Consider the following 19,150-nt stretch of genomic DNA (forward strand, 5'->3'; position numbering starts at 1 on the left):
GAAAATTCAGTAGTAGAATTTAGGATTCATGGATTCTAATCTAGTCCTGGCCATTAGTGTGAACCTTTCCCCAACCACAGCCTTGACTTTCTCACTGGGGGAAAAGTCAGAAAACCACAGGCCAGGTGCAGACTTCTGTGTTCCTTAACAACTCTACTTGGTATTAACCGAAAAGCAGCCTTGACTGGCTGCAGAGGACAGATGCCAAATACCCAGAAATTGGAGAGAACCCAAAGGGTGGGGGTGAGATGCTGGGGTCAGCCCACATCTCGGATTGCTTGGATTTGGCGTGGCCATGTCATATTTACATTTGAAAATGGGTGTGTCTGATATTCTGGGAATTGACTTCAAATCCAATCACAGAGCCACGTGATGAAGACATGACTCAGGAAGAGTTGGAGTTTCCCCAACCTGATTCCTCAACACCTTCCTGCCACCCCTTCTTTGCTGGACCCATTGTGAGACAGATGCCATGCAGCAGCTGAGGAAGGTCAATCAGTCAGTCAACAAGCATTTATATTAAGGGCCTTCGCCTTCTCTATGCCCGGCACTGTGTTGAGCTCTGGGAACACACACACACATACACACACACACATACACAGAGTCAAAAGAGAGGATATAACTAAAGAGAGGGTGGATATTTTGAAATTTGCATCTTTCTAGTGAAAGCCGATTTATTTGGTTCTGGGAAATTTGCAAAGCACTTTACAGATATGAACTCATTTGAGCCTCACAACAACCCTGTGAGGTAGGTGCTATTCTATTCTCCCCATTTTACAGAAAAGGAAACTGAGGCTGAGATTAAGCAATATGGTGACAGCTAATAAGCATCAGAGAGGGCATTCAAACCCAAAGTCTTTCAGACTCCAAGCCCAGCAACTCCATTCACTTTAGATCACTGCCCATGATGGCTTTTTCTCACAAAATTTTTTTTTCTTCGTGGGTGTTCAGTCTATGGTTTGGGAAAGGGTAAAGGTGAGGGCTTTACTCTGTACTTTGCCTTTGGGCATGAACATTCTTTCTATTGCTATAACCTCCCACAGACAGGAATACTGAGAGGCAGTGTGATAGAATGGTTAGTGTAGTGCCCTGGAGTTAGAGTCAAGCCCTCAGCCAAGTCCTGACTTTACTACCAACAGCTTGGTAAGTCGAAACCTTCTTGGGCCTCATTTCCCTCTTCTGTAAAATGGGGATAACAACACCCACATAGCCTACCTCACTGGATTGTTGTTGGTTTCGACACAGGCAGGGCTCCAAGGTTTACAAAGCCCGTTTTCATCACTGAGAATGGTAGGTGTTAATCATTATTCCTATTGCAGTGGAATTGACTGAGGTCAGAGGGCTTAAATGATTTAGGGTCATCATTTAAAAGGTGGTGGAGCTGATCTGGGGTCAGGTTTCTGCTCACTCTAAGTCTGGGGCTCTTTTCACTACATTAGCCTAGAAGAGTCCAATGAGAAGACATCAATGAAAATGTTTTGACAGTGTGATGAGATCCATCTAAGTCAGCCATTTCCTCTACTACCCCACTGTGGTGGTGGCCCTTGGGTTGCTAAGATTTTGCCATCAGAACATGAGCTCCCTCAGGTGTAACCAAACTGGAAAGCCTTTACATTCAGAGTTGGTGACAAAGCATGTGTCTCAGGAAACAGTATTGTGCACAGAGAGGTTCATCAATAGAAAATGGGCTGAGTGAGGCATCCCATGAAATGACTAAAATACAGTGTCTAGCACACTGCATTTCACAATGGTGCTTAATAAATGTTTGTTGACTGAAGTGGATGAAGTAAATTTTAGTTATAATTTAAAAAAAAATGTGACAGCCTCATCCCTAGAAGGCTGGTAGTTAGGGATTGATTTGTTGGTTTGGGCTGCAGCCACCTACAGAAACAAACTCCCCTCTCCATGGAGGCTTTGGGATCTGTGGTAGAGCAGAGGGGTACTGGAGCGGGCAGAAGCATTTGGACTGTTTTGGGGTTAGGTCACAAGGGTAAATGTTTCTTTTGGGATTTGGTATGGCAGATCCCACTTCCTGATATTTCCTTACCCACAACTTGAGAAAAAGGGGAGTTTTGCTTTTTAACACAAACAGGAAGGCATGGGTACTCTTGTGTGACCTACAAGACGATTGGATCAGATGAGACCAGAAAGAGACCTTCAGGTGCCATCTAGTTCAGACCTTTTTACAGATGAGGAAAAAGACCTAGTAAGGTGAGATTACTTGCCCAAGGTCACAAAGGGAATCAGAAGCAGAGCTGGGATTTGAACTCGGGTAATGTAGCACCCCTTCCACTGGACCATGCTGGTCCAACTTGTGGCTTAGACTAAAGCAAAGGATGTGCCAATGCTGCCATATTGTTTACCTGGAAGTGAAAGTTAAGCCTAGAGGTGGTTGGGTGGTCTCCTTATACTGACAATTACAGCTGTGACAGTCTTAAATCGCTATGAAAAGGGGGCTTCACGGGTAACTCTGTTCTGTCTCTGCTCCCTTTGGTGTGGGGTTAAATGAACAGAGTTCAGAGAGTTTTATTCTGGTCTCTCCTGCTGTTATTTCTGACTTACCCCCTTGTCCTCTCTTGTGGTCTCTGGACACTCCTACTGCCCCACACAAAGGATTCTCAGCACTGATGTAAGTCCAGAGAGATGGAGCAGGCCAAAAGATTGCCTAATCAAAGAGCTACTTTAGGGCTAGGGATTTTTATCTTCTTTATTTACCAAGAAGACAGATCCCTTTGAAATCACTGGCATTGCTCAGGAATATGTTATTGCGAGGTGGCCACCTCGTGCTGGCAGTTTGTGGCTCTCCTCCAAGGGCCCAGAGGACATGCTCCTGGCAGCCGGTAAAACCTGGCTTTGTAGAGTATGCTTAGCCAGACTTAAACAAAGGGGTAGGAGCTAGCTTTTAGATAGGCTGGAACATTTCCCCCTTGCTTAGCACCCAGCCAAACTACCCCCTTCAAAGGGAGCCCAAATTGTGTCAAAGGAAGGGGCTGAACAGAAGGCACTTTGTAATCCCTTGACGAGTGTTAATGCACACTACCCCCTATCTACCACACACTTTACTGGGGGGGGAGGGAGGGGGTGATGGTGAGCTTTTGTGAGATAGATGAGCAGGAAGCAACTTAAACTTGTTTGGTTTGTGAACTTATTCACTCATATCAAAACCCTCCTCCAGTGTTAGTGCACAGTCCATAGTTCTAAAAGTAAGTCTGATACTAAACTTTTTAAAGATGAGAATGGGGTCATCCCTACCCTTATTTTCACTGCAGAAGAGGCTTGTTTTAACTTGGAAACAATAGGTAAAGGGGGGGGGGAGAAGAAGCTAAGTCATCCCTTGTGAGGTCCTATATCACCAAGCTGGATGCTTCCATTATAGAAATAATTTAAGTGTAATCTATATACTTTATTTGGAACTGAACCAGCCATGGTTCATGAGGACCAGTAAGGGATTACTGCATCATTCTAAAGTGCAAATCCTTCATCACTAGGCGAGAACACATCTGGTTCACCAGAAGGGGCTGAGGGGCAGGCCCATCCAGATGTATTCTCTGTGAGATGGCCCCCACCCTCCTCTATTGCAAAGCATGCTCCATGGCTAGCTCCTGAAGGTTACATTCTAGCAGATGGGAGGGAGGGGCTCCCCAGATCACTCCCGCTTCAACAGTGAGGCTGAATTGATTTCAATCTCCTGAAAAGAAAGAGGGCAAAGCCTAGGAATACTTTAAGTGAGCCCTAATTAGACTTAGGAATCTTTTCCTCATGAAGGGAAATTGCTTGGCTGGCAATGGAAAGGCAAAGCGACAGCTCCCTGTGGTATGTCAGTCACCTGAGCACAAAGCACTGGCTTTGTGAGACACATCTCGTGACCTCCTGCTTGTCTGGTATGCCAGCCCGGGAATGGCAAAGACAGAGGAAGCAGTGGACAAAGAGCTGGGGGGAGGAAGCACAGCTCATGCTGAAAAGCAAAATATTTTCTTTGTGTATATATCTATATACACACACATATATATATACACATATGTACACACACGCACAGAACTACATATCTGTATATCTCCGCATGTTCCCCAGCCCTGTTTAAGACACAGCTAGGATAGTCTACCACACAGCCCTCATTGCTCTGCCTCCCTGAGATTCCTGATCCTACTACAATAGGGAGAAGAGAGCTTTCCAAACAGAACACAAACAGAAACCTTTGGGTTTCCCATTAAGAATCAGAGACACTGACAAGATCCAGACCTCCCACAGGTGAGACGAGGGAGCAAAGCTGAGAGGAGGCACACACGATCCTGCCTTTATGTACTCTGGGGCTGGGATCTGAGCCTGCCAGGCCAGGAATGGCTGCTCCAACATTTGGAAAGGAAACATGGAAAGGTCAAGTTTGAAAATAAGAACGAATTTAGCTGAGTGACTGGGGTGTGTAGTGTGTGTAGTGTGTGTGTGTGTGTGTGTGTGTGCACGTGCATGCTTGAACTTGCACCTACGTGCAATCGAGCCTTTGGGAGAGAGCTCTGAGCAAGGGAAGGAAGCTTGTGTGGTTGGTCACACTACAAAAGTACAAGAGAGAAAGGCTCCATTTGGTAGAAAACTAGCAGCATCTTTGAGGGTCCTAGTTGGGTCTCCTGCAGCTTTGGTCAGCAGTCTCTGCTGTAGGTGGGACCCCCGGCTTATCAGGTTAGTTATAGTTCATCCATCATGGCCAGCAAATCGTCACCTTTGCTGGTGTTCTGTTGGGGCTGATCATGGATCTCAAACTCCCCCATGATCCGAGTTAGCTCTTCATTTCTTTGCTGGTCCTATTAATGACAGTAAAGGCAGAAATGAGCAGAAATCATGTGAGGATGTATGGCTGGCCCAGGGTCTAGGAGGAAGTCTGTTTTGAGAGAACAGTTCTATCTCATCACTCGGTATGTCATGTCAGGTCACTAACAACTCTAGGTAGTAAGTACATCTACTCTTCTAAACCTAAATGGTGTTTCTGTTCATAGCTCCCTAATGACACTGAAAATATTCTGGCTTATACAGAAATCGCCTCTTCTCTTCTCTGCTATACTGTAAGCCTTCTGAGGGCAGGGGCTGTGGTGTCCATCTTGGTCGGCCTTTCAGGACCTAGCACTGGGCTTTATTGGCAATAAATGTTCACTCCACTTTGTATCTGTTGTCCAGTCTGATTTCAATTCCACAGAACAAGATGACCCTCCCAGGATAAGCTCATCTCTTCTAACTTCCCCAAGCTACTAACCCACACCTTGGATCCCACCTCCCTCAGTCTTTCCCTTCAGATGGGAGGGCTAGAAGGTAGAGTACCAAGTTCCTCCCAAAGCCGTCCTATACAGATGGCAGTAACTGGACCTTCAGCTCATTCTCTGCTGCTCCTCCTGCTTCCATCCCACCATCTACCCTGGCTTTCCTTCTAGCCTCCTTTTGTGTCTTGTCTTCTCCTGTTAGACTGCAAGCTCTCTGAGGGCATTTAAAAAATGTTTACTGAGTTGTACTAGATATTTGTTGAACTAAATTGGCTTCTAAAGGTTACTAATAATATTTTAAAAATTCAAGATGTTAAGTGTTGAAAAGGACTAGATTTTGACTCTAGAGTGGAAAAAACTGAGGTGGAGAGATTTACTCAAGGTCATAGTCCATGGAAGCAGCAGCCTAGGAGCTGGGTTCCTGGTTTCCAATCCAATGCCCTTCTGCTATCAAGTTAATTGGGGGCTTCCTTCTTTGGGGGAGTCTCCTCTTCTCTGCTACACTATTCATTATTAAAATTCTGGCTGAGAAGTTTTCCTATTCTTTTCCACCCAACTCTTCTCTCCCATCCAAAGCAGTTTTTTGTACAAAGTAGATCCTGTTAGAAGGTTCTCGCTCCTTCTCCAAGCTAAGTTACCTCCTTACTTTCTGCTGCTTTGCACTCACTCACCTGGGCTGCCTGAATGTTGATGACTTGGTATGATAACTCTTCTGGCCTGGTTAATGCAGCGTGCCTGAGGACGAAGGGTAGGAAGAAAAACAATACATTTTGAATGTAGATGTGTTTTCTTAAGAGAAACATAAGCAGAAAGAGATCCACTTCCTTTTCCTAATGTGACCAATGCTTCCTTAAAACAACACTGCTTAGTGCTCCCAGCTACCTCTTCTTATTTGAGGGTGTGCTGAAGGAGATTTCAAAGCAGCCTCTGATGGGCCATCACCTGACTGCTAGCCTAATCACTCCATTTTTATGGAGTAGAAATAAAATAGTGAGGCAGCTGGGTGGCTCAGTGGAAAGGATGCTAGGCTGGGACTCAGGAAGACCTGAATTCAAATATCACTTCAGACACTTACTAGCTGTGTTACCCTGGGTAAGTCACTTAACCTCTGTTTGCCTTAATCCACTGGAGAAGGAAATGGCAAACACCCCCAGCATCTTTGCCAAGAAAACCTCCCAGACAGTAATGTGTGCTGTGGTCCATGGGGTAATGAAGAGTCAGATGTGACTGAACAACAACAACAGAAATAAAACAGGAATTAGGTTGACCATCAATACGAGAATTATAAAGTGGGTGAAAAGTACATATTTCTTTCTTTTTTTTTTTTTTAAAGCAATCGGGGTTAAGTAACTTGCTCAAGGTTAAACGGCCAGTTATTTCTGGCTGTGGTGCTGCATATCTGAGCCTGGATTCTATCCAGGTCATCCCGACACTGGAGCCAGTGCTCTTGCTCGCTGTGCTACCTGGCCGCCCCAAAAGTACATATTTCTAAGACTATGATACATAGTCTGATGAGCAGACTGCTGAGTTAGTTTGTTTGCCTTCCTATTCTTCAGGGTCACTAGTCACTACCTCCATGTTGATTCTGAGGAAGGGTTACCAATTATAACTGTAACTATATAGGTACATACATACACACATAACATCAAATATGTATATGTACATACACACACACATATACTTTTGATTCTTATGAATTCATGTCATCTAAGATTTGCAACATACAGTATACCTAGGAAAATAATAACACTACATAGAAACAGACAGGCTTTCGTGGCCCTGAGCAGTCTGGAATGAAAGCTGTGCACAGGTTCCCACTATAAACCCTGCCCATCTCCTCTGCCTCATTTCTGGGCTCAGCTGTGCTTGCTGTCCTGGGGCAGAGCCAGGCTTGCACAGGAGGAGATGAAGCTGGATCATGTTTGAGAACCTGTGCAGCACTGGAATTCCAGACTGCTCAGTGCCACAAAAGCCCATCTCTTAAATGTTATTAGGAATACCACGCGGCCACAAAATGATGTCAGAAGGGCATGATGTCAGAAAATCAAAATCGCGAGGAACTCAAAAGGTCAAAGGAGGAACACGCAGTGAGGGTGAGCAAGTGCAGCACGCTCCCAACACCAAGAAGAGCTCACACTTAAACAGTGCTTTGGGAGAGCATCTTCCTCACTGCGTCACGTGTCATCCCTATTTTTCTCCAGTAGGTCCTTCCTTCACCATTTCGGCTCACACGTCTCACCCTGTATCCATGACACGTGAGGTTCTCTCCTACATCTCTTGACATTGAGTGGGCACCGCTGGAGGCCATGGGTAATCCTTCAGTCAACCTGAACTCTTTTTTTTTTAAAGACACAGGAACTTTTATTGCTGAACATAAAATGCCAAAAAGAGGCCAGGGCGGCCAGGCCAGCAGTAACTGGACCATGGTGGTGGTGATGGGCAGGGGGATGAGGATACATTGGTGGGTCTCCCCTCTCTTGGGGGCTATACTCCATGGAGCCACTTGGAGGGGATCAAGATATCTTGGTTACAAGGTATCTTTGAGGGCCACAGAGCAGATCACATTCACATATATACAAACAGGTGAAGAAAAGAGGCCACAGGAGGAGAAGTGGGGGGAGGGTGAAGAAAGGGGGGAAGATCAGAAGGAGAGATCAGAGGAAGAAAGGAAAGAGATGGGTCAACCTGAACTCTTGATACAACACTAACCCCCTTCCTTCCTGGGTCATTTTTCTTTGTTAATTTCTTTTATGCTGTTTCTCCCCTCAGTTCTTTATTGGACATATGCTATAGCCTCCACTTACCCAGGTCACACCACTCTAATGACAGACCCACTGCTCTAATGTGGCTACTCAGTATCATCAGGACATTGAGGTAAAAAAATGGCCTTTGTTTCAGGGAGAAAGTGTGGGGTCATCCCCCTTTAGAGATGAGGGAATGGGCTCTGGGCAGTTAAGTGGTTTGTCTATGATTATGCAGCCACTAGGTTTCTCAGCTAAGATATGCACCCAGGTCTACTGAGTCTAAGTCAAATGCATTCTCCATTATGTCTTATATGTGTAACATGTATGAGAAGGGGTACAAAACACTCTGATATGGTATGTATGACCAGGAGATTGGTCAGTCATATAGCAAGATGAAGGACAACAAATAGACAATCCAAGTACTACATTCATGAATATGATCTGTCCCTCCCTCTCTCTTTCTCTCTGTCTCTCTCAGCAGAATAGCAGAATGCATGGAGAGCTGTATTCTGAAGGGGTAGGGGGAGAGAGTACCCATCTTGACAGACCCACCAAAGTACCAATAGGACTAAAACATACTCTTCTTCTTCATCAGTGGTAAAGAGATTCAACCGGAATCCGGGTTCAGGGACACTGGTTTTGTTAATCTCCATTCCTCCCATCAACCTGGCCAAGAAATTCAGTTCTTCTTTAGCGAGAGGATTCGGGGCAGTGCTCTCCTATTAAAACAATTTCATGCCTTTTAGCTATGTGAAGGTGTTCACACTTACAAGCCTCATATACTGTAACAGATCACATAGATTTGGGGTTAACATTTCAAATAAAGGAAAATATAGCTCAAATAAAAATAAAACAACATGATTTATGGGGATAATTAGGACCATTCAGAAAGCCTGGAAACGCTTATAACCACTCTCTAACAGTGTCAGAAGTAAGCTCTTAGTCATAAGAGAGCAGTGATCTTAACCTTAAGTAGAGGGACTTCACTTGACAAACCCAGCTGACAAGCTTTAGGCCTCCATGACAGGCTTTGGAATGGCTCCAGTGACATGCTCTGAGACTGCTGCAGCAGGGCCAACCGTTTCTCTACAAAGTATTTTTCCTCTGTAAATATGAGAGCTTTATTTTTTACTTTAGGGTCCGTTAATTTTCTTTTTCTTCTTTTGGTACTATCAACTAAATCCATGGGAATGAGGGCTTGCTCTCAGGCCTCATTTTGGATGAGCTTTCACACTGCCCTCTAGTGGTCAGAGAGGCTACTGAGAGGCAGGAAAGCACTGATCCAGTGGTAAAAGTGATTTACTCCATAAAGAGCTATTTACCAGAGCCCTGGGAATTTAAGGGAACTTAAAACCTTGCTTAGGATTCATGCGCTGCATCACGTAACAGAGAAGCACTTTTAGAAGAAGAGGATCCATAAAAGTGCTGGTATCAAGCTACAGTAACCACTGGCTTCAGGGTGCTGGTTTGTATGACCTGGTGTGTAGTATCTGAGTTTGTCAGGCAAAGGCCCAGATGACCTGCATCTGCTCTGAAAGTGCACACCTTAAAGGGCGGTTAGGAAGGGCACATTCTAAACGGGCAGATGCTTCTGAGGGACCCAAGAAGAGGGCGAGCACTTTTAAACTCTCAACAATCCCCATACCTACGTTGACTGCTTGCAGGCTATGTTCACAGGAAAGGTTCAATACAGACTGAAGGTAAAATGTCGGGATGGCAACACCAGAGGGTAGAAAGAAGCTCACCTTAGTATTCAAAGCTGAGTTTTTTGATGCTCCAGACACATGCGTTTCCACTGGCCGACTAATGCTGTACCTGGTATCAGTAACAAGTAGTTAAAGTATTTTCCTGGTTCCTGTATTGTTTCACAGGCTTTCTAATTGTTTCCCATCACAGCTCCCACATTAGTTACTTTAAGGCATTGAGTAGCTGGAGTGAAGAGTATGGTTTTAGGTGTTTGGATTTTAGAAAGGTATTTGGATACTGGATTACTAAGTGGGTATTAAACACTCAGAATTTTCAGTACCTCAGGAGCAAACAAAAACAGGAAAACACAGAATCAGGAAGCATCTCCCTTCATGTTTTAGGGTCATCCCTAAATAGGGCCAAACGTGATAATTATGTATAACTGAAAAAAAAATGCATACTATTAGATCAATAAAAGAATTAATGAAAAAGCATTTTTAAGGACAAATGCACATTTGAGGCAGCTGGGCGGCTCAGTGGATAGCACACTGGGCCTGGAGTCGGGAAGACCTGAGTTCAAATCCAGCCCCCAACACTTTTTAGCTGTGTGACCCTGGGCAAGACGCTTAACCTCTGTTACTTTAATCTGCTGGAGAAGGAAATGGCAAATCATTTCACTATCTTTGCCAAGAAAACCCCATGGACAGTATTGGTGTGCTATGGTCCATTGGGGTCATGAAGAGTTGGACAGGACTGAATGATTGAACAATAAAAATGTGCAAACAGTGGGGACACAAAAAGAAAAGCAAGACAGTTCTTGCTTTCAAGAAGCTCACATTCTACTAAGGGGAGAAACACAATTTGGCATATTGGAGGCTCCGGCTGCAAGTCAAAGGGAAGGCCCAGTGGTCTTTAGGGTACAGCCTCCAGGCAGATGATAACACAGAGCCAATGCCTCTTTGGCTGTTTGCTGAAGGGCACGATTAGAGGCTCTGGCCAGCTTTCTTCCAGGCTCCTTGGTGCCTTTTTCTTTACCTACAGAGTTCTTTTCAGCGTTATACTCTGAGTTTTCTGTGACAAGATCAAGGATCTGTGTCCATTCCACAGGAGGGAGAGAGCCATCTCTACCCCTGTCAATGGCTTCTATTGCTAGGCTCAAAGAGGCTTTTAATTCAAAACCTTTCTACTGGGTTCTTCTCAGGAAGACAGAGTTTACTTACATATTCGTCCCTAGTTTGAGGACTCTGTCTCCAGAAAGATCAAAAGAACCTTCACTCTGTGCCCTGACATATTGTCCCCCGTGCTTAAATTCCACTCTCTTCACTTCTTCTCCTTTGTTATTAAACATCCTGCAACACAATGAATAGTTTAGAATGATCTCAAGGGGCAAAGACCTTTATGTGCTTTATTCTTTATACTAGAGGATAAGGACTTGCTGTTTTGCCTATAAAACATTGCTCCCAATGTTACTAGATAAGCTCTACTGCTTGTAAAATGAAAAATGATGGTGAGGCAGGGTAGAAGTGTGCTCTGTAGAGGTAAACTTTTACTGAATTCTCTTTAGTTAAGGTCAATGATTGAGACCTTAGTTTATAACAAAAACAAATCTCAAGAGTCTAAAGAGAATTGAGGAAAAAAAAAAAGAGAACTGAAAGTTACCTGGTCCAAATCTTTGTCTTATGCACATATCACCAAGAGTTACATCATCTCTGACAAATGGGGATTAAGCCTCAGCATAATGTATCTAGTGACAGGGAACCCACTAACCCACTCCATTTTTGGATATCTCTAATTAAGAGAAAGTTATTTCATATATTGATTCAGAATCTGCCTCCCCATAATCTACCTACCAGTCCAAATTCTTTTTTTTTAATTCCCACAGAACAAGTTTAATATATTTTTTACATGAAGGGCCTTAAAGTATCTGAAGATAGTTATGTTTCTACTATGATTTCTCTTTTCCAGGCCAAATCTGACTAGTCTGTTGAACTAATCTTCACACAGAAGGTAATCCAGTCCCCTTGCCATGCTGGTCACCCTCTTCTGGGTTGTTTCTCTTGTGGAACACAATACTCTAGGAGGTAATTTGGCCAGCACAGAGCTGTGTAAATAACCTTTCCTACTTTGGACCCTGAATTTCTACTAATGGAACCTTAGGGGGTTTTTTTGGGGGGGGGGGAAGGGGAAAGGTTAGCTACATTATACTCAACTTATATTGAACTTTTAGTCACTAAGATGCCCACATGATATCAAGTTGTGTCTCTTCTATCCTGTACTCATGAAGTTAATTGTTAAGAAGCTATTAAGAGGGGCGGCCAGGTAGCACAGCGAGTAAGAGCACCGGCTCCAGTGTCAGAACGAACTGGAGATCGAATCCCGGGCTCAGACACTTAAGCACCCACCGAGAAACACCTGGCTGTGTAACCTTAAGCAAGTTACTTAACCCCGATTGCTTAAAAAAAAAGAAGCTATTAAGAACTTTTGTCAAATCATTATTGCTGAGAATTCACCTGATGAGTCCAGGAACTTCGGTTCCCCATGGAACAGGCCCAGATATTGGCAACACAAAGCGGCCATTTGAATTCTGGACTTTGTCCTTTAGAAATATGGACACCTAGGAAAAATACGGTAGTGATATCATTTTTAGTATCAAGCAAAGTGAGTACAATCTAAGAATCAAATGTATACAAAATCATTTCTGAGACTGCTAAGTATGCTAGAACATGGGGCTGTTACAGTCATCAGTGTGAGGAGGAATGTGCAAGGCCATAGGGAGGAAGGCAATGGTGCACAAATGAGTCAGGTGTTAATTTGAGTTTTACAGCCTTCTTCACAAATAAAAATCCTCAATGCCAATTTTCATCCCCTCGTTCACTCGGAGTTTGATGTGTCATGAACTAAAAACTGTTGAGAGACTTTTAACAAGCTAATCACATGAACTATTTAAAGTTATTTATGTACTGTGAATAAATCTATTTTTAATATCATCTATTACTAATTATTTTATATGGCATGACTAAAAGGAGATTTGTCACAGTGGCTTCCTCAGGATTTAAAAAATTGCCTTTATAATGAAACAGAACATTCTTCTATCAAGTGGTCTTAGAAAGTGGCTTGATTTTCCATTGTGTATAGTCATCACCTATTAAGCATCTATTATGTGGAAGGCCCTGTACTTGGCACTGAGTATATAAAGACAGATAAGACCTAGTCCTTGCCCTCTAAAGCTTACAATCTAGTCTGTGAGTCACGACTAGGTGTGTAAAAAGATAACTAAGGATACAAAGGAGCATATACAGATGGTAAGTGTTAGAGGAGGTCCAAGGACAGAATGATCACTGTTGGCTGGGCTGGCAGGCTTCATGGAGGAGGTATGACTTGAGAACTGGGGCTTGAAGGATGGGTAAGACTTTGATAATTGAAGAGGATCCATGGGAATGGTGTGAGGAGGGGTGGGAATAGGAGGAACACTGAGTTGTCAGGACCAGGTGTCTGGAGGAATGGATATGTGTAGGAGAATGATGGAAAATAAGATGGGAGATGTAACTACAAAAAAGCTACTTGTAGTAGTTTCTGTCAGAAATCAACCATATTAAAAGCTACTTCTATTTCTTAATTTAATTTTAGAACTTGTATTTTGCAAACAGAACTTCACTTGTAGAAAGGATGGTGATTATATAGGTGATCTCTGGAGATTACCTCACATTCTCCTGCAAATAGAGGCAGAACAGTCTTAGTGTTTAATTGAAACAAGTGAGATATTTGTCCTTAGAAGATTGGTAGTATGATTTAAAAATAGGAATCAAGGACCCTGACAAAATTATACCTATAGATAGACTCTTACTATATTAATACTATTAACAACAACTACTCACATTTTTAGAGAACTTGACAGTTTAAAAAGTGTTTTCCTTATCATAACACTGTGAAGTAGATAGTACAAATATCTTTGTTTTATAGATGAGGAAACAAATGAGCCCCAGAAAGCTTACATGTTTTGCCTATGCTAGCAAAGTGCAGGACTGAGTTTGAAACCTTCTTTACCCAAAGGGAAGAATTCTGTCCCCTGTACTTTCCCTTCACAGAGTGTTCTCCTGGACCCTGCTGCCTGTCAATGTAGGTCCCCCAAACCCACATTTCTGTGTTCTGATATCAGTTCCATCTTAAGGCTGACTGATCCTGTAAGAGACTGTTTATCTACTTACCCGGATGTGCATGTCCTGAAAGAAAATCAGCAGGGTCTGTCTGATGAGATGGAACTCACCATCAGGAAGACCACCATACATCTGCCAAAAAACCGATAGAACAAGGCCCATGACCTTTCTGGGAAGGGGAAGGGGTGGGTGCACAGTGAAATGAAGGATCCAGAATGGACCAGAAAAGCAAAGCAAAGTAGCAGCAGCCATGACATCTGGGCCACCCAAGGGAAACATTACAGAATAAAAATAAAATGAAACTAGTGTGAAGAAAATTATCAGAGAATAGATATCTTTAAAATATCTTTACAGTACTTTCTGTCTTCCCCCAAAAGCTCCTGAGAACATACCCCAGAATTTAATAAAAATCACAGAGTTCTACCTCTAAGGGAGACATCTTAGGGGTTTTCCAGGATAGTCCTTCCTAAGCCCCTCCTCTCTCTCTCCAACCATAATTTTACAGACAAATGAGAAAAGACTGGTATCTTGGCTGACACTGGGAGACACCTAGTAGAACATTTACTATTAACTTCTGGGGAGGCTGGAGGAGCACTGGTTAGGGATGTGGCAGAAGAGATCCCTGAGCATGAGGCTGGATTAGAAGCCATTCTGAGATCCTGTATACTACAGCTCAGAGACTTGAGGATTTTAGGAACTCCTCTCTAAAGAGGACAGAAAACACTGGCTACTCTTTGTGGTCATTGACAGGGGCAAACAGTTGAAGCTAATATCTAAAATGTTTTCTGAGGTAGTAGCTTCTCAGAGAATCAGGAATTTTGTTAGGAGACTTGTGGGCCTCCATGACCATGAAATTTACCTTTCCTAAATACTGAATGACAAAGAATGTGAACAGGGCTGACAGCTTAATAACTAATAATGTCCTTACTTCAACTATTTGCCGAAAGGTTTCATCCACTTGGTTCACGATGGTTGGGGAGTCGCGGATAAAATCCTTGATGGCATCTAAGTGGTTGAAAGTGACCAGCAATACATCCTTAGGTCGGGGACACAGCAATACTTGATATTTGAAAGCCATGGTCATCAAGTCGTAGAGCTGAAAACCCACATAAAAAAACAAAAAAGTAAATGACCAAAGTCATGGTGACAATGATATTGTGCTACTATTATTTTTTGTGGTTGTTGAGTCATTTCAATCATGTCCAATTCCTCATGACCCCATTTTGGGTTTTCTTGGCAAAGATACTGGAGCGGTTTGCCATTTCCTTCTTCCACACATTTTACAGATGAGGAAACAGGCAAACAGGGTTAAATGACTTACTCAGGGTCACAAAGTTAGGAAGTATCTGAGGTTAGATTTAAACTCAGGAAGATAAGCTTTCCTGACTCCAGGTCTGGCACTCTATGTACTGTGCCACCTATTATTATTACTCCTTTAAAATCCTCTGTTGTCTCATTGTGACATAGAAGCGACCTTGGATTTTCTCTAGTCGGAAAAGCTTCATGTACAGGTTTGGGCATGACTGTGTATCAGTTTTCTCAGGACTGGCCCAGCTAAATTTGGAAAGCCTCATCACCAGAAGGTTGGTGATTAATTTTCTTTTTTTAAAATGTTATCCATTCATTTATTTTAAAAAATGTATTTATTTATTTTTAGTTTATAACATTCAGTTCCACAAGTTTTTGAATTTTAAATTCTCTCTCCTCCCCCTTCCCCTTCACCAAGATGGCATGTAATCTGATATAGGCTCTACATATACATTCATATTAAACATATTTTCACATTAGGCATGTTGTAAAGAAGAACTATAACCAATGGAATGAACCACGAGAAAGAAGAAACAAAACAAAACAAAAAAAAAAGAGAGAGAACTGCATTTAGACTTTGTAATTCTTTCTCTGGATGTGGATAGCATTTTCCATTATGAGCCTTTTGCTCATAATGGTTCCACTTAGAACCTTGCATTGCTGAGAAGAGTCAAGTCTATCAAAGTTAGTCTTTGCACAATGTGGCTGTAACTATGTACAATGTTCTCCTGTTTCTGCTCCCCTCACTTGGCATCAGTTCATTTAAGTCTTTCCGGTTTTTTCTGAAGTTTGCCTGCTCATCATTTTTTTTTTTTTTTTGCTTTTTGGAGGGCAATTGGGATTAAGTGACTTGCCCAAGGTCACACGGCTAGTTTTTGTGTTAAGTGTCTGAGGCTGGATACGAACCCAGGTCCTCCTGACTCCAGGGCCGGTGCTCCATTCACTGCACCACCTAGCTACCCCCTGCTCATCATTTCTTATAGCACAGTAGTATTCCATTATATTCATATACCCCAACTTGTTCAGCCATTCCCCAACTGATGGATAGTCCCTCAATTTCCAATTCTTTGCCACCACAGAAAGAACTACTGTAAATATTTTTGTTCATGTGGGTCCTTTTCCTATTTGTATGATCTCTTTGGGATACAGCCCTAGAAGTGGTATTGCTGAGTCAAAGGGTATGCACATTTTTATAGCCCTTTGAGCATAGTGGTGATTAATTTTCTTGTCCATTGCAATTCATGAAGAACATTTCCAAATGCATGGAGTAGTGCAACTGGGGAGAGAGTGCCCACAATGATAAAATCATACATTTACTGGGTTCATTTCTTTTCTTGATCTCATCTTTGTTTTTTTTTTCTCTAGATCTTAGATTGGACTCTGGACAGACACTAGGACTGACAAAGAGTTCACCTTCTAAAGCTGGTACCAGTTAAGTTTACTTTGGAGACCCAGACCTCTAAAATTCCTGCCACTCACCCATCCCCAGATTCCTATTATTTGGAAAAGGAACACTCTACTCCATCACAGGACAATGGATTGCAGAAGCTCCAACAATGGTTCTTTTCCAGGCCTATGGCCAGCAAGTCTTCAACTTTTGCTCCCATTATCCCAGCAATCAGTGTCATTGCCTCCTGGGCCATTCGCTAGCCTCCTATCCCCATCCAGCTCAAGGTTATCACTTCCAAAGCACTCCTCTATTCTCTCCTTCCACAATACCTTCTGAACCCCCATTCAATTAGCAAAGTTTCTTTTATCCCTGATCTCTTTTTTTACTCTTTCCACCTTCTTATGCTCACTGAAAGCTTTTCCTCTATGGAAGACTGTATTCCTGACCCTCCTCTTTGGGGAAAGATGCTCCTTAGAGAACTATGAACTCACTGAGTTACCAGTATGCTGGCTAAGGCAGTTAGAAAGGTTGGTACTCGGCTGCCTGGACACAGTCAAGACCAGAAGGCATCTTTGGGATGGTTTCACTGTTGTCTGTACAAGGTAGGGCCACGTGGAGTTCTCTGTTCAGCTCTGAACAGCCCATTTTAAGGATAATAATAATAACAACAATTAATAATGATAATCGTAATGGTGATAGGTGACAGTTATGTAGCATTTGTATGTTGGCTGGTACAGCGTTTTATGCACACTTTACTGTTTAACACAACAACCCTGGGAGGCTGGTGCTATTAGGATCCCCATTTCACAAACAGGAAACTGAAGCTCAGAGAAGTGACTTGCCCAGGGTCATATGGTCCAGAATTAGGGTTTGTGGCAAACCCTAGTGTTGGTGTTGGGGACTATCAGTTCCACCCTTGACTCTGGCCAGCCATGTCTGATAAGAGTCACTAAGGTGGTGAGGGGTCTCCGTCGGGTTTCTGCAATATGAAGAGCAGCAGAAGGAAGTGTTTGCTTCGGCTGGAGGGGAGGAGGAGGTCCTTCCTGCCCAGGAGAGCCCAGGAAGGGGTGGCGCACTGCAGGAAGGAGCAGCTCCACAGTGTAAGCTGACATGCAGGGGCCAAATCTGTCTCATGCTTTAGAGGAAGATACTTTTCAGGAATGGTGTGGATTTGGTTCCTTTTAAGCTGAAATTCTGTGATTCGTATCCCCAGACACAAAGGAAGAGGACACCATGGTAGGAGGCAGCAGTGTCCAATGCTCCCTATCACCACTGCCACTGTCATGTAGCAGCCTTTCCTGCTCTGGGGGTTATTCCATCTCCCTCTATTGATCAATTAATGAGCATTTATGAGTCCTTTGTGTGCCAGGCCCTGTGCTATGTGTGCTATAGGGACACAAATACAGAGAATGAAACAATCTTTCTCCCACGGAGCTGATGTTCTAACAGGGGAGACAATGAATCCATACATAAACATACACAGCATAATTATAAGGAGAGCAAATACAAATAAGTACAAAGTAGTTAGGGCACTAGCATTTAGAAGCAACAAAAAAGGTTTCATGTGGAACTGACTGGAAGGGACAGATGGATTTTGAGATGGATAGAAAGGAGCACATTCAGGACCAGGGAATGACTGGGGCCAAGGCACAGAGAGAGGGAATGGAGGGGCATGCATAATGGATAGAAAGAAGGCTAATTTAGTTGGATCTCAGAGTGTGGAAGAGGGAGAAATGTCCCATAAGGCAGGAAAAGAAAAGGTTGGGGTCATACAAAGGTTGCTAAAAGCCTAACAGAGGAGTTTCTTTTTCATTCTAGATCTAACAGTGACATGGCCAGATCTGCATTTAAGGAAAATCCCTTTGGCAGCAGGATAGGCTGTGGTAGGGAGTGGCCTGAGATTGGGAGACCAATTAAGAGAATCTTATAATCAAGGTGAGAGTTGATAAGGGCCCAACTAAGGTGGCTGGTTAGCTCTATGAGTAAAGAGAAGAGACTGGATTTCAGAGATGTTATAAAATCAGCAAGACTTAGCAATTGATTAGATATTTGGGGTGAGGGAGAGTGGGGAATCCAGGATAATGCTGAGGTTAGGAGCCTATGCAACTGGAAGGATGATGGTACCTTCTATAGAAAGAGGAAATCTGGAAGACTAGAAGGTTTGGGGGAAAGATGAGTTCATTTTCAGACACACTGAATTTGAGATGTCTTTGGGACATTTGGTTTGAAATGTACATGAGACAATGTTGATAGGGGCCTGAAGCTCAGGGGAGTCCCTGTCTTGGATATAAAGATCTATGAGTCAAATGCATAGAGACAACAATTAAACAGAGAATGCTGAACTCGGGGGAGTGCAGAATCTGAATTCAAATCCCAGCTCTGCTAGTTCTCCTTGTGTGACCTTGGGCAAGTCACTAAAGTGCACTGAGTTTCAATTTCCTCACTTGAAAAATGAAGGGATTGGAACAAATGCCCTCCAAAGTCCCCCCTCTCCCCAACAACTCCTGATCTGTCTGTGATCCTGTGATCTGTTGTGATTAACCCATGCCCACAGTCCCTCTCCCTTTCTCAAGAAGTCTGAGACCAGTTCTCAATCATCTCTCCAACCCAACTTGTCCTCAT

The 19,150-nt window shown here is 43.2% G+C and overlaps 1 protein-coding gene across 1 annotated transcript in view; it reads right to left on the reverse strand.

The window, feature by feature from the left end:
- Window positions 1-3,370: 3,370 nt before the first annotated feature.
- OSCP1 (organic solute carrier partner 1) overlaps window positions 3,371-19,150 on the reverse strand; it is a 45,706-nt gene continuing 29,926 nt past the window's right edge. The window contains exons 3-10 of the mRNA XM_069067954.1: window positions 14,759-14,926; window positions 13,882-13,962; window positions 12,187-12,290; window positions 10,897-11,025; window positions 9,736-9,805; window positions 8,570-8,709; window positions 5,918-5,981; window positions 3,371-4,796 (exon numbers count right to left, since the gene is read on the reverse strand). Coding sequence (XP_068924055.1) covers window positions 4,680-4,796; window positions 5,918-5,981; window positions 8,570-8,709; window positions 9,736-9,805; window positions 10,897-11,025; window positions 12,187-12,290; window positions 13,882-13,962; window positions 14,759-14,926 — 873 coding nt within the window. The 3' untranslated portion in view covers window positions 3,371-4,679. The remainder of the gene's footprint in view (window positions 4,797-5,917; window positions 5,982-8,569; window positions 8,710-9,735; window positions 9,806-10,896; window positions 11,026-12,186; window positions 12,291-13,881; window positions 13,963-14,758; window positions 14,927-19,150) is intronic.

The sequence above is a fragment of the Petaurus breviceps genome, unplaced genomic scaffold (genome assembly GCF_028583685.1).
Source record: "Petaurus breviceps papuanus isolate PSGF00001 unplaced genomic scaffold, PetGlider_PUasm1.0 90760, whole genome shotgun sequence".
Lineage (NCBI taxonomy): Eukaryota > Metazoa > Chordata > Mammalia > Diprotodontia > Petauridae > Petaurus > Petaurus breviceps.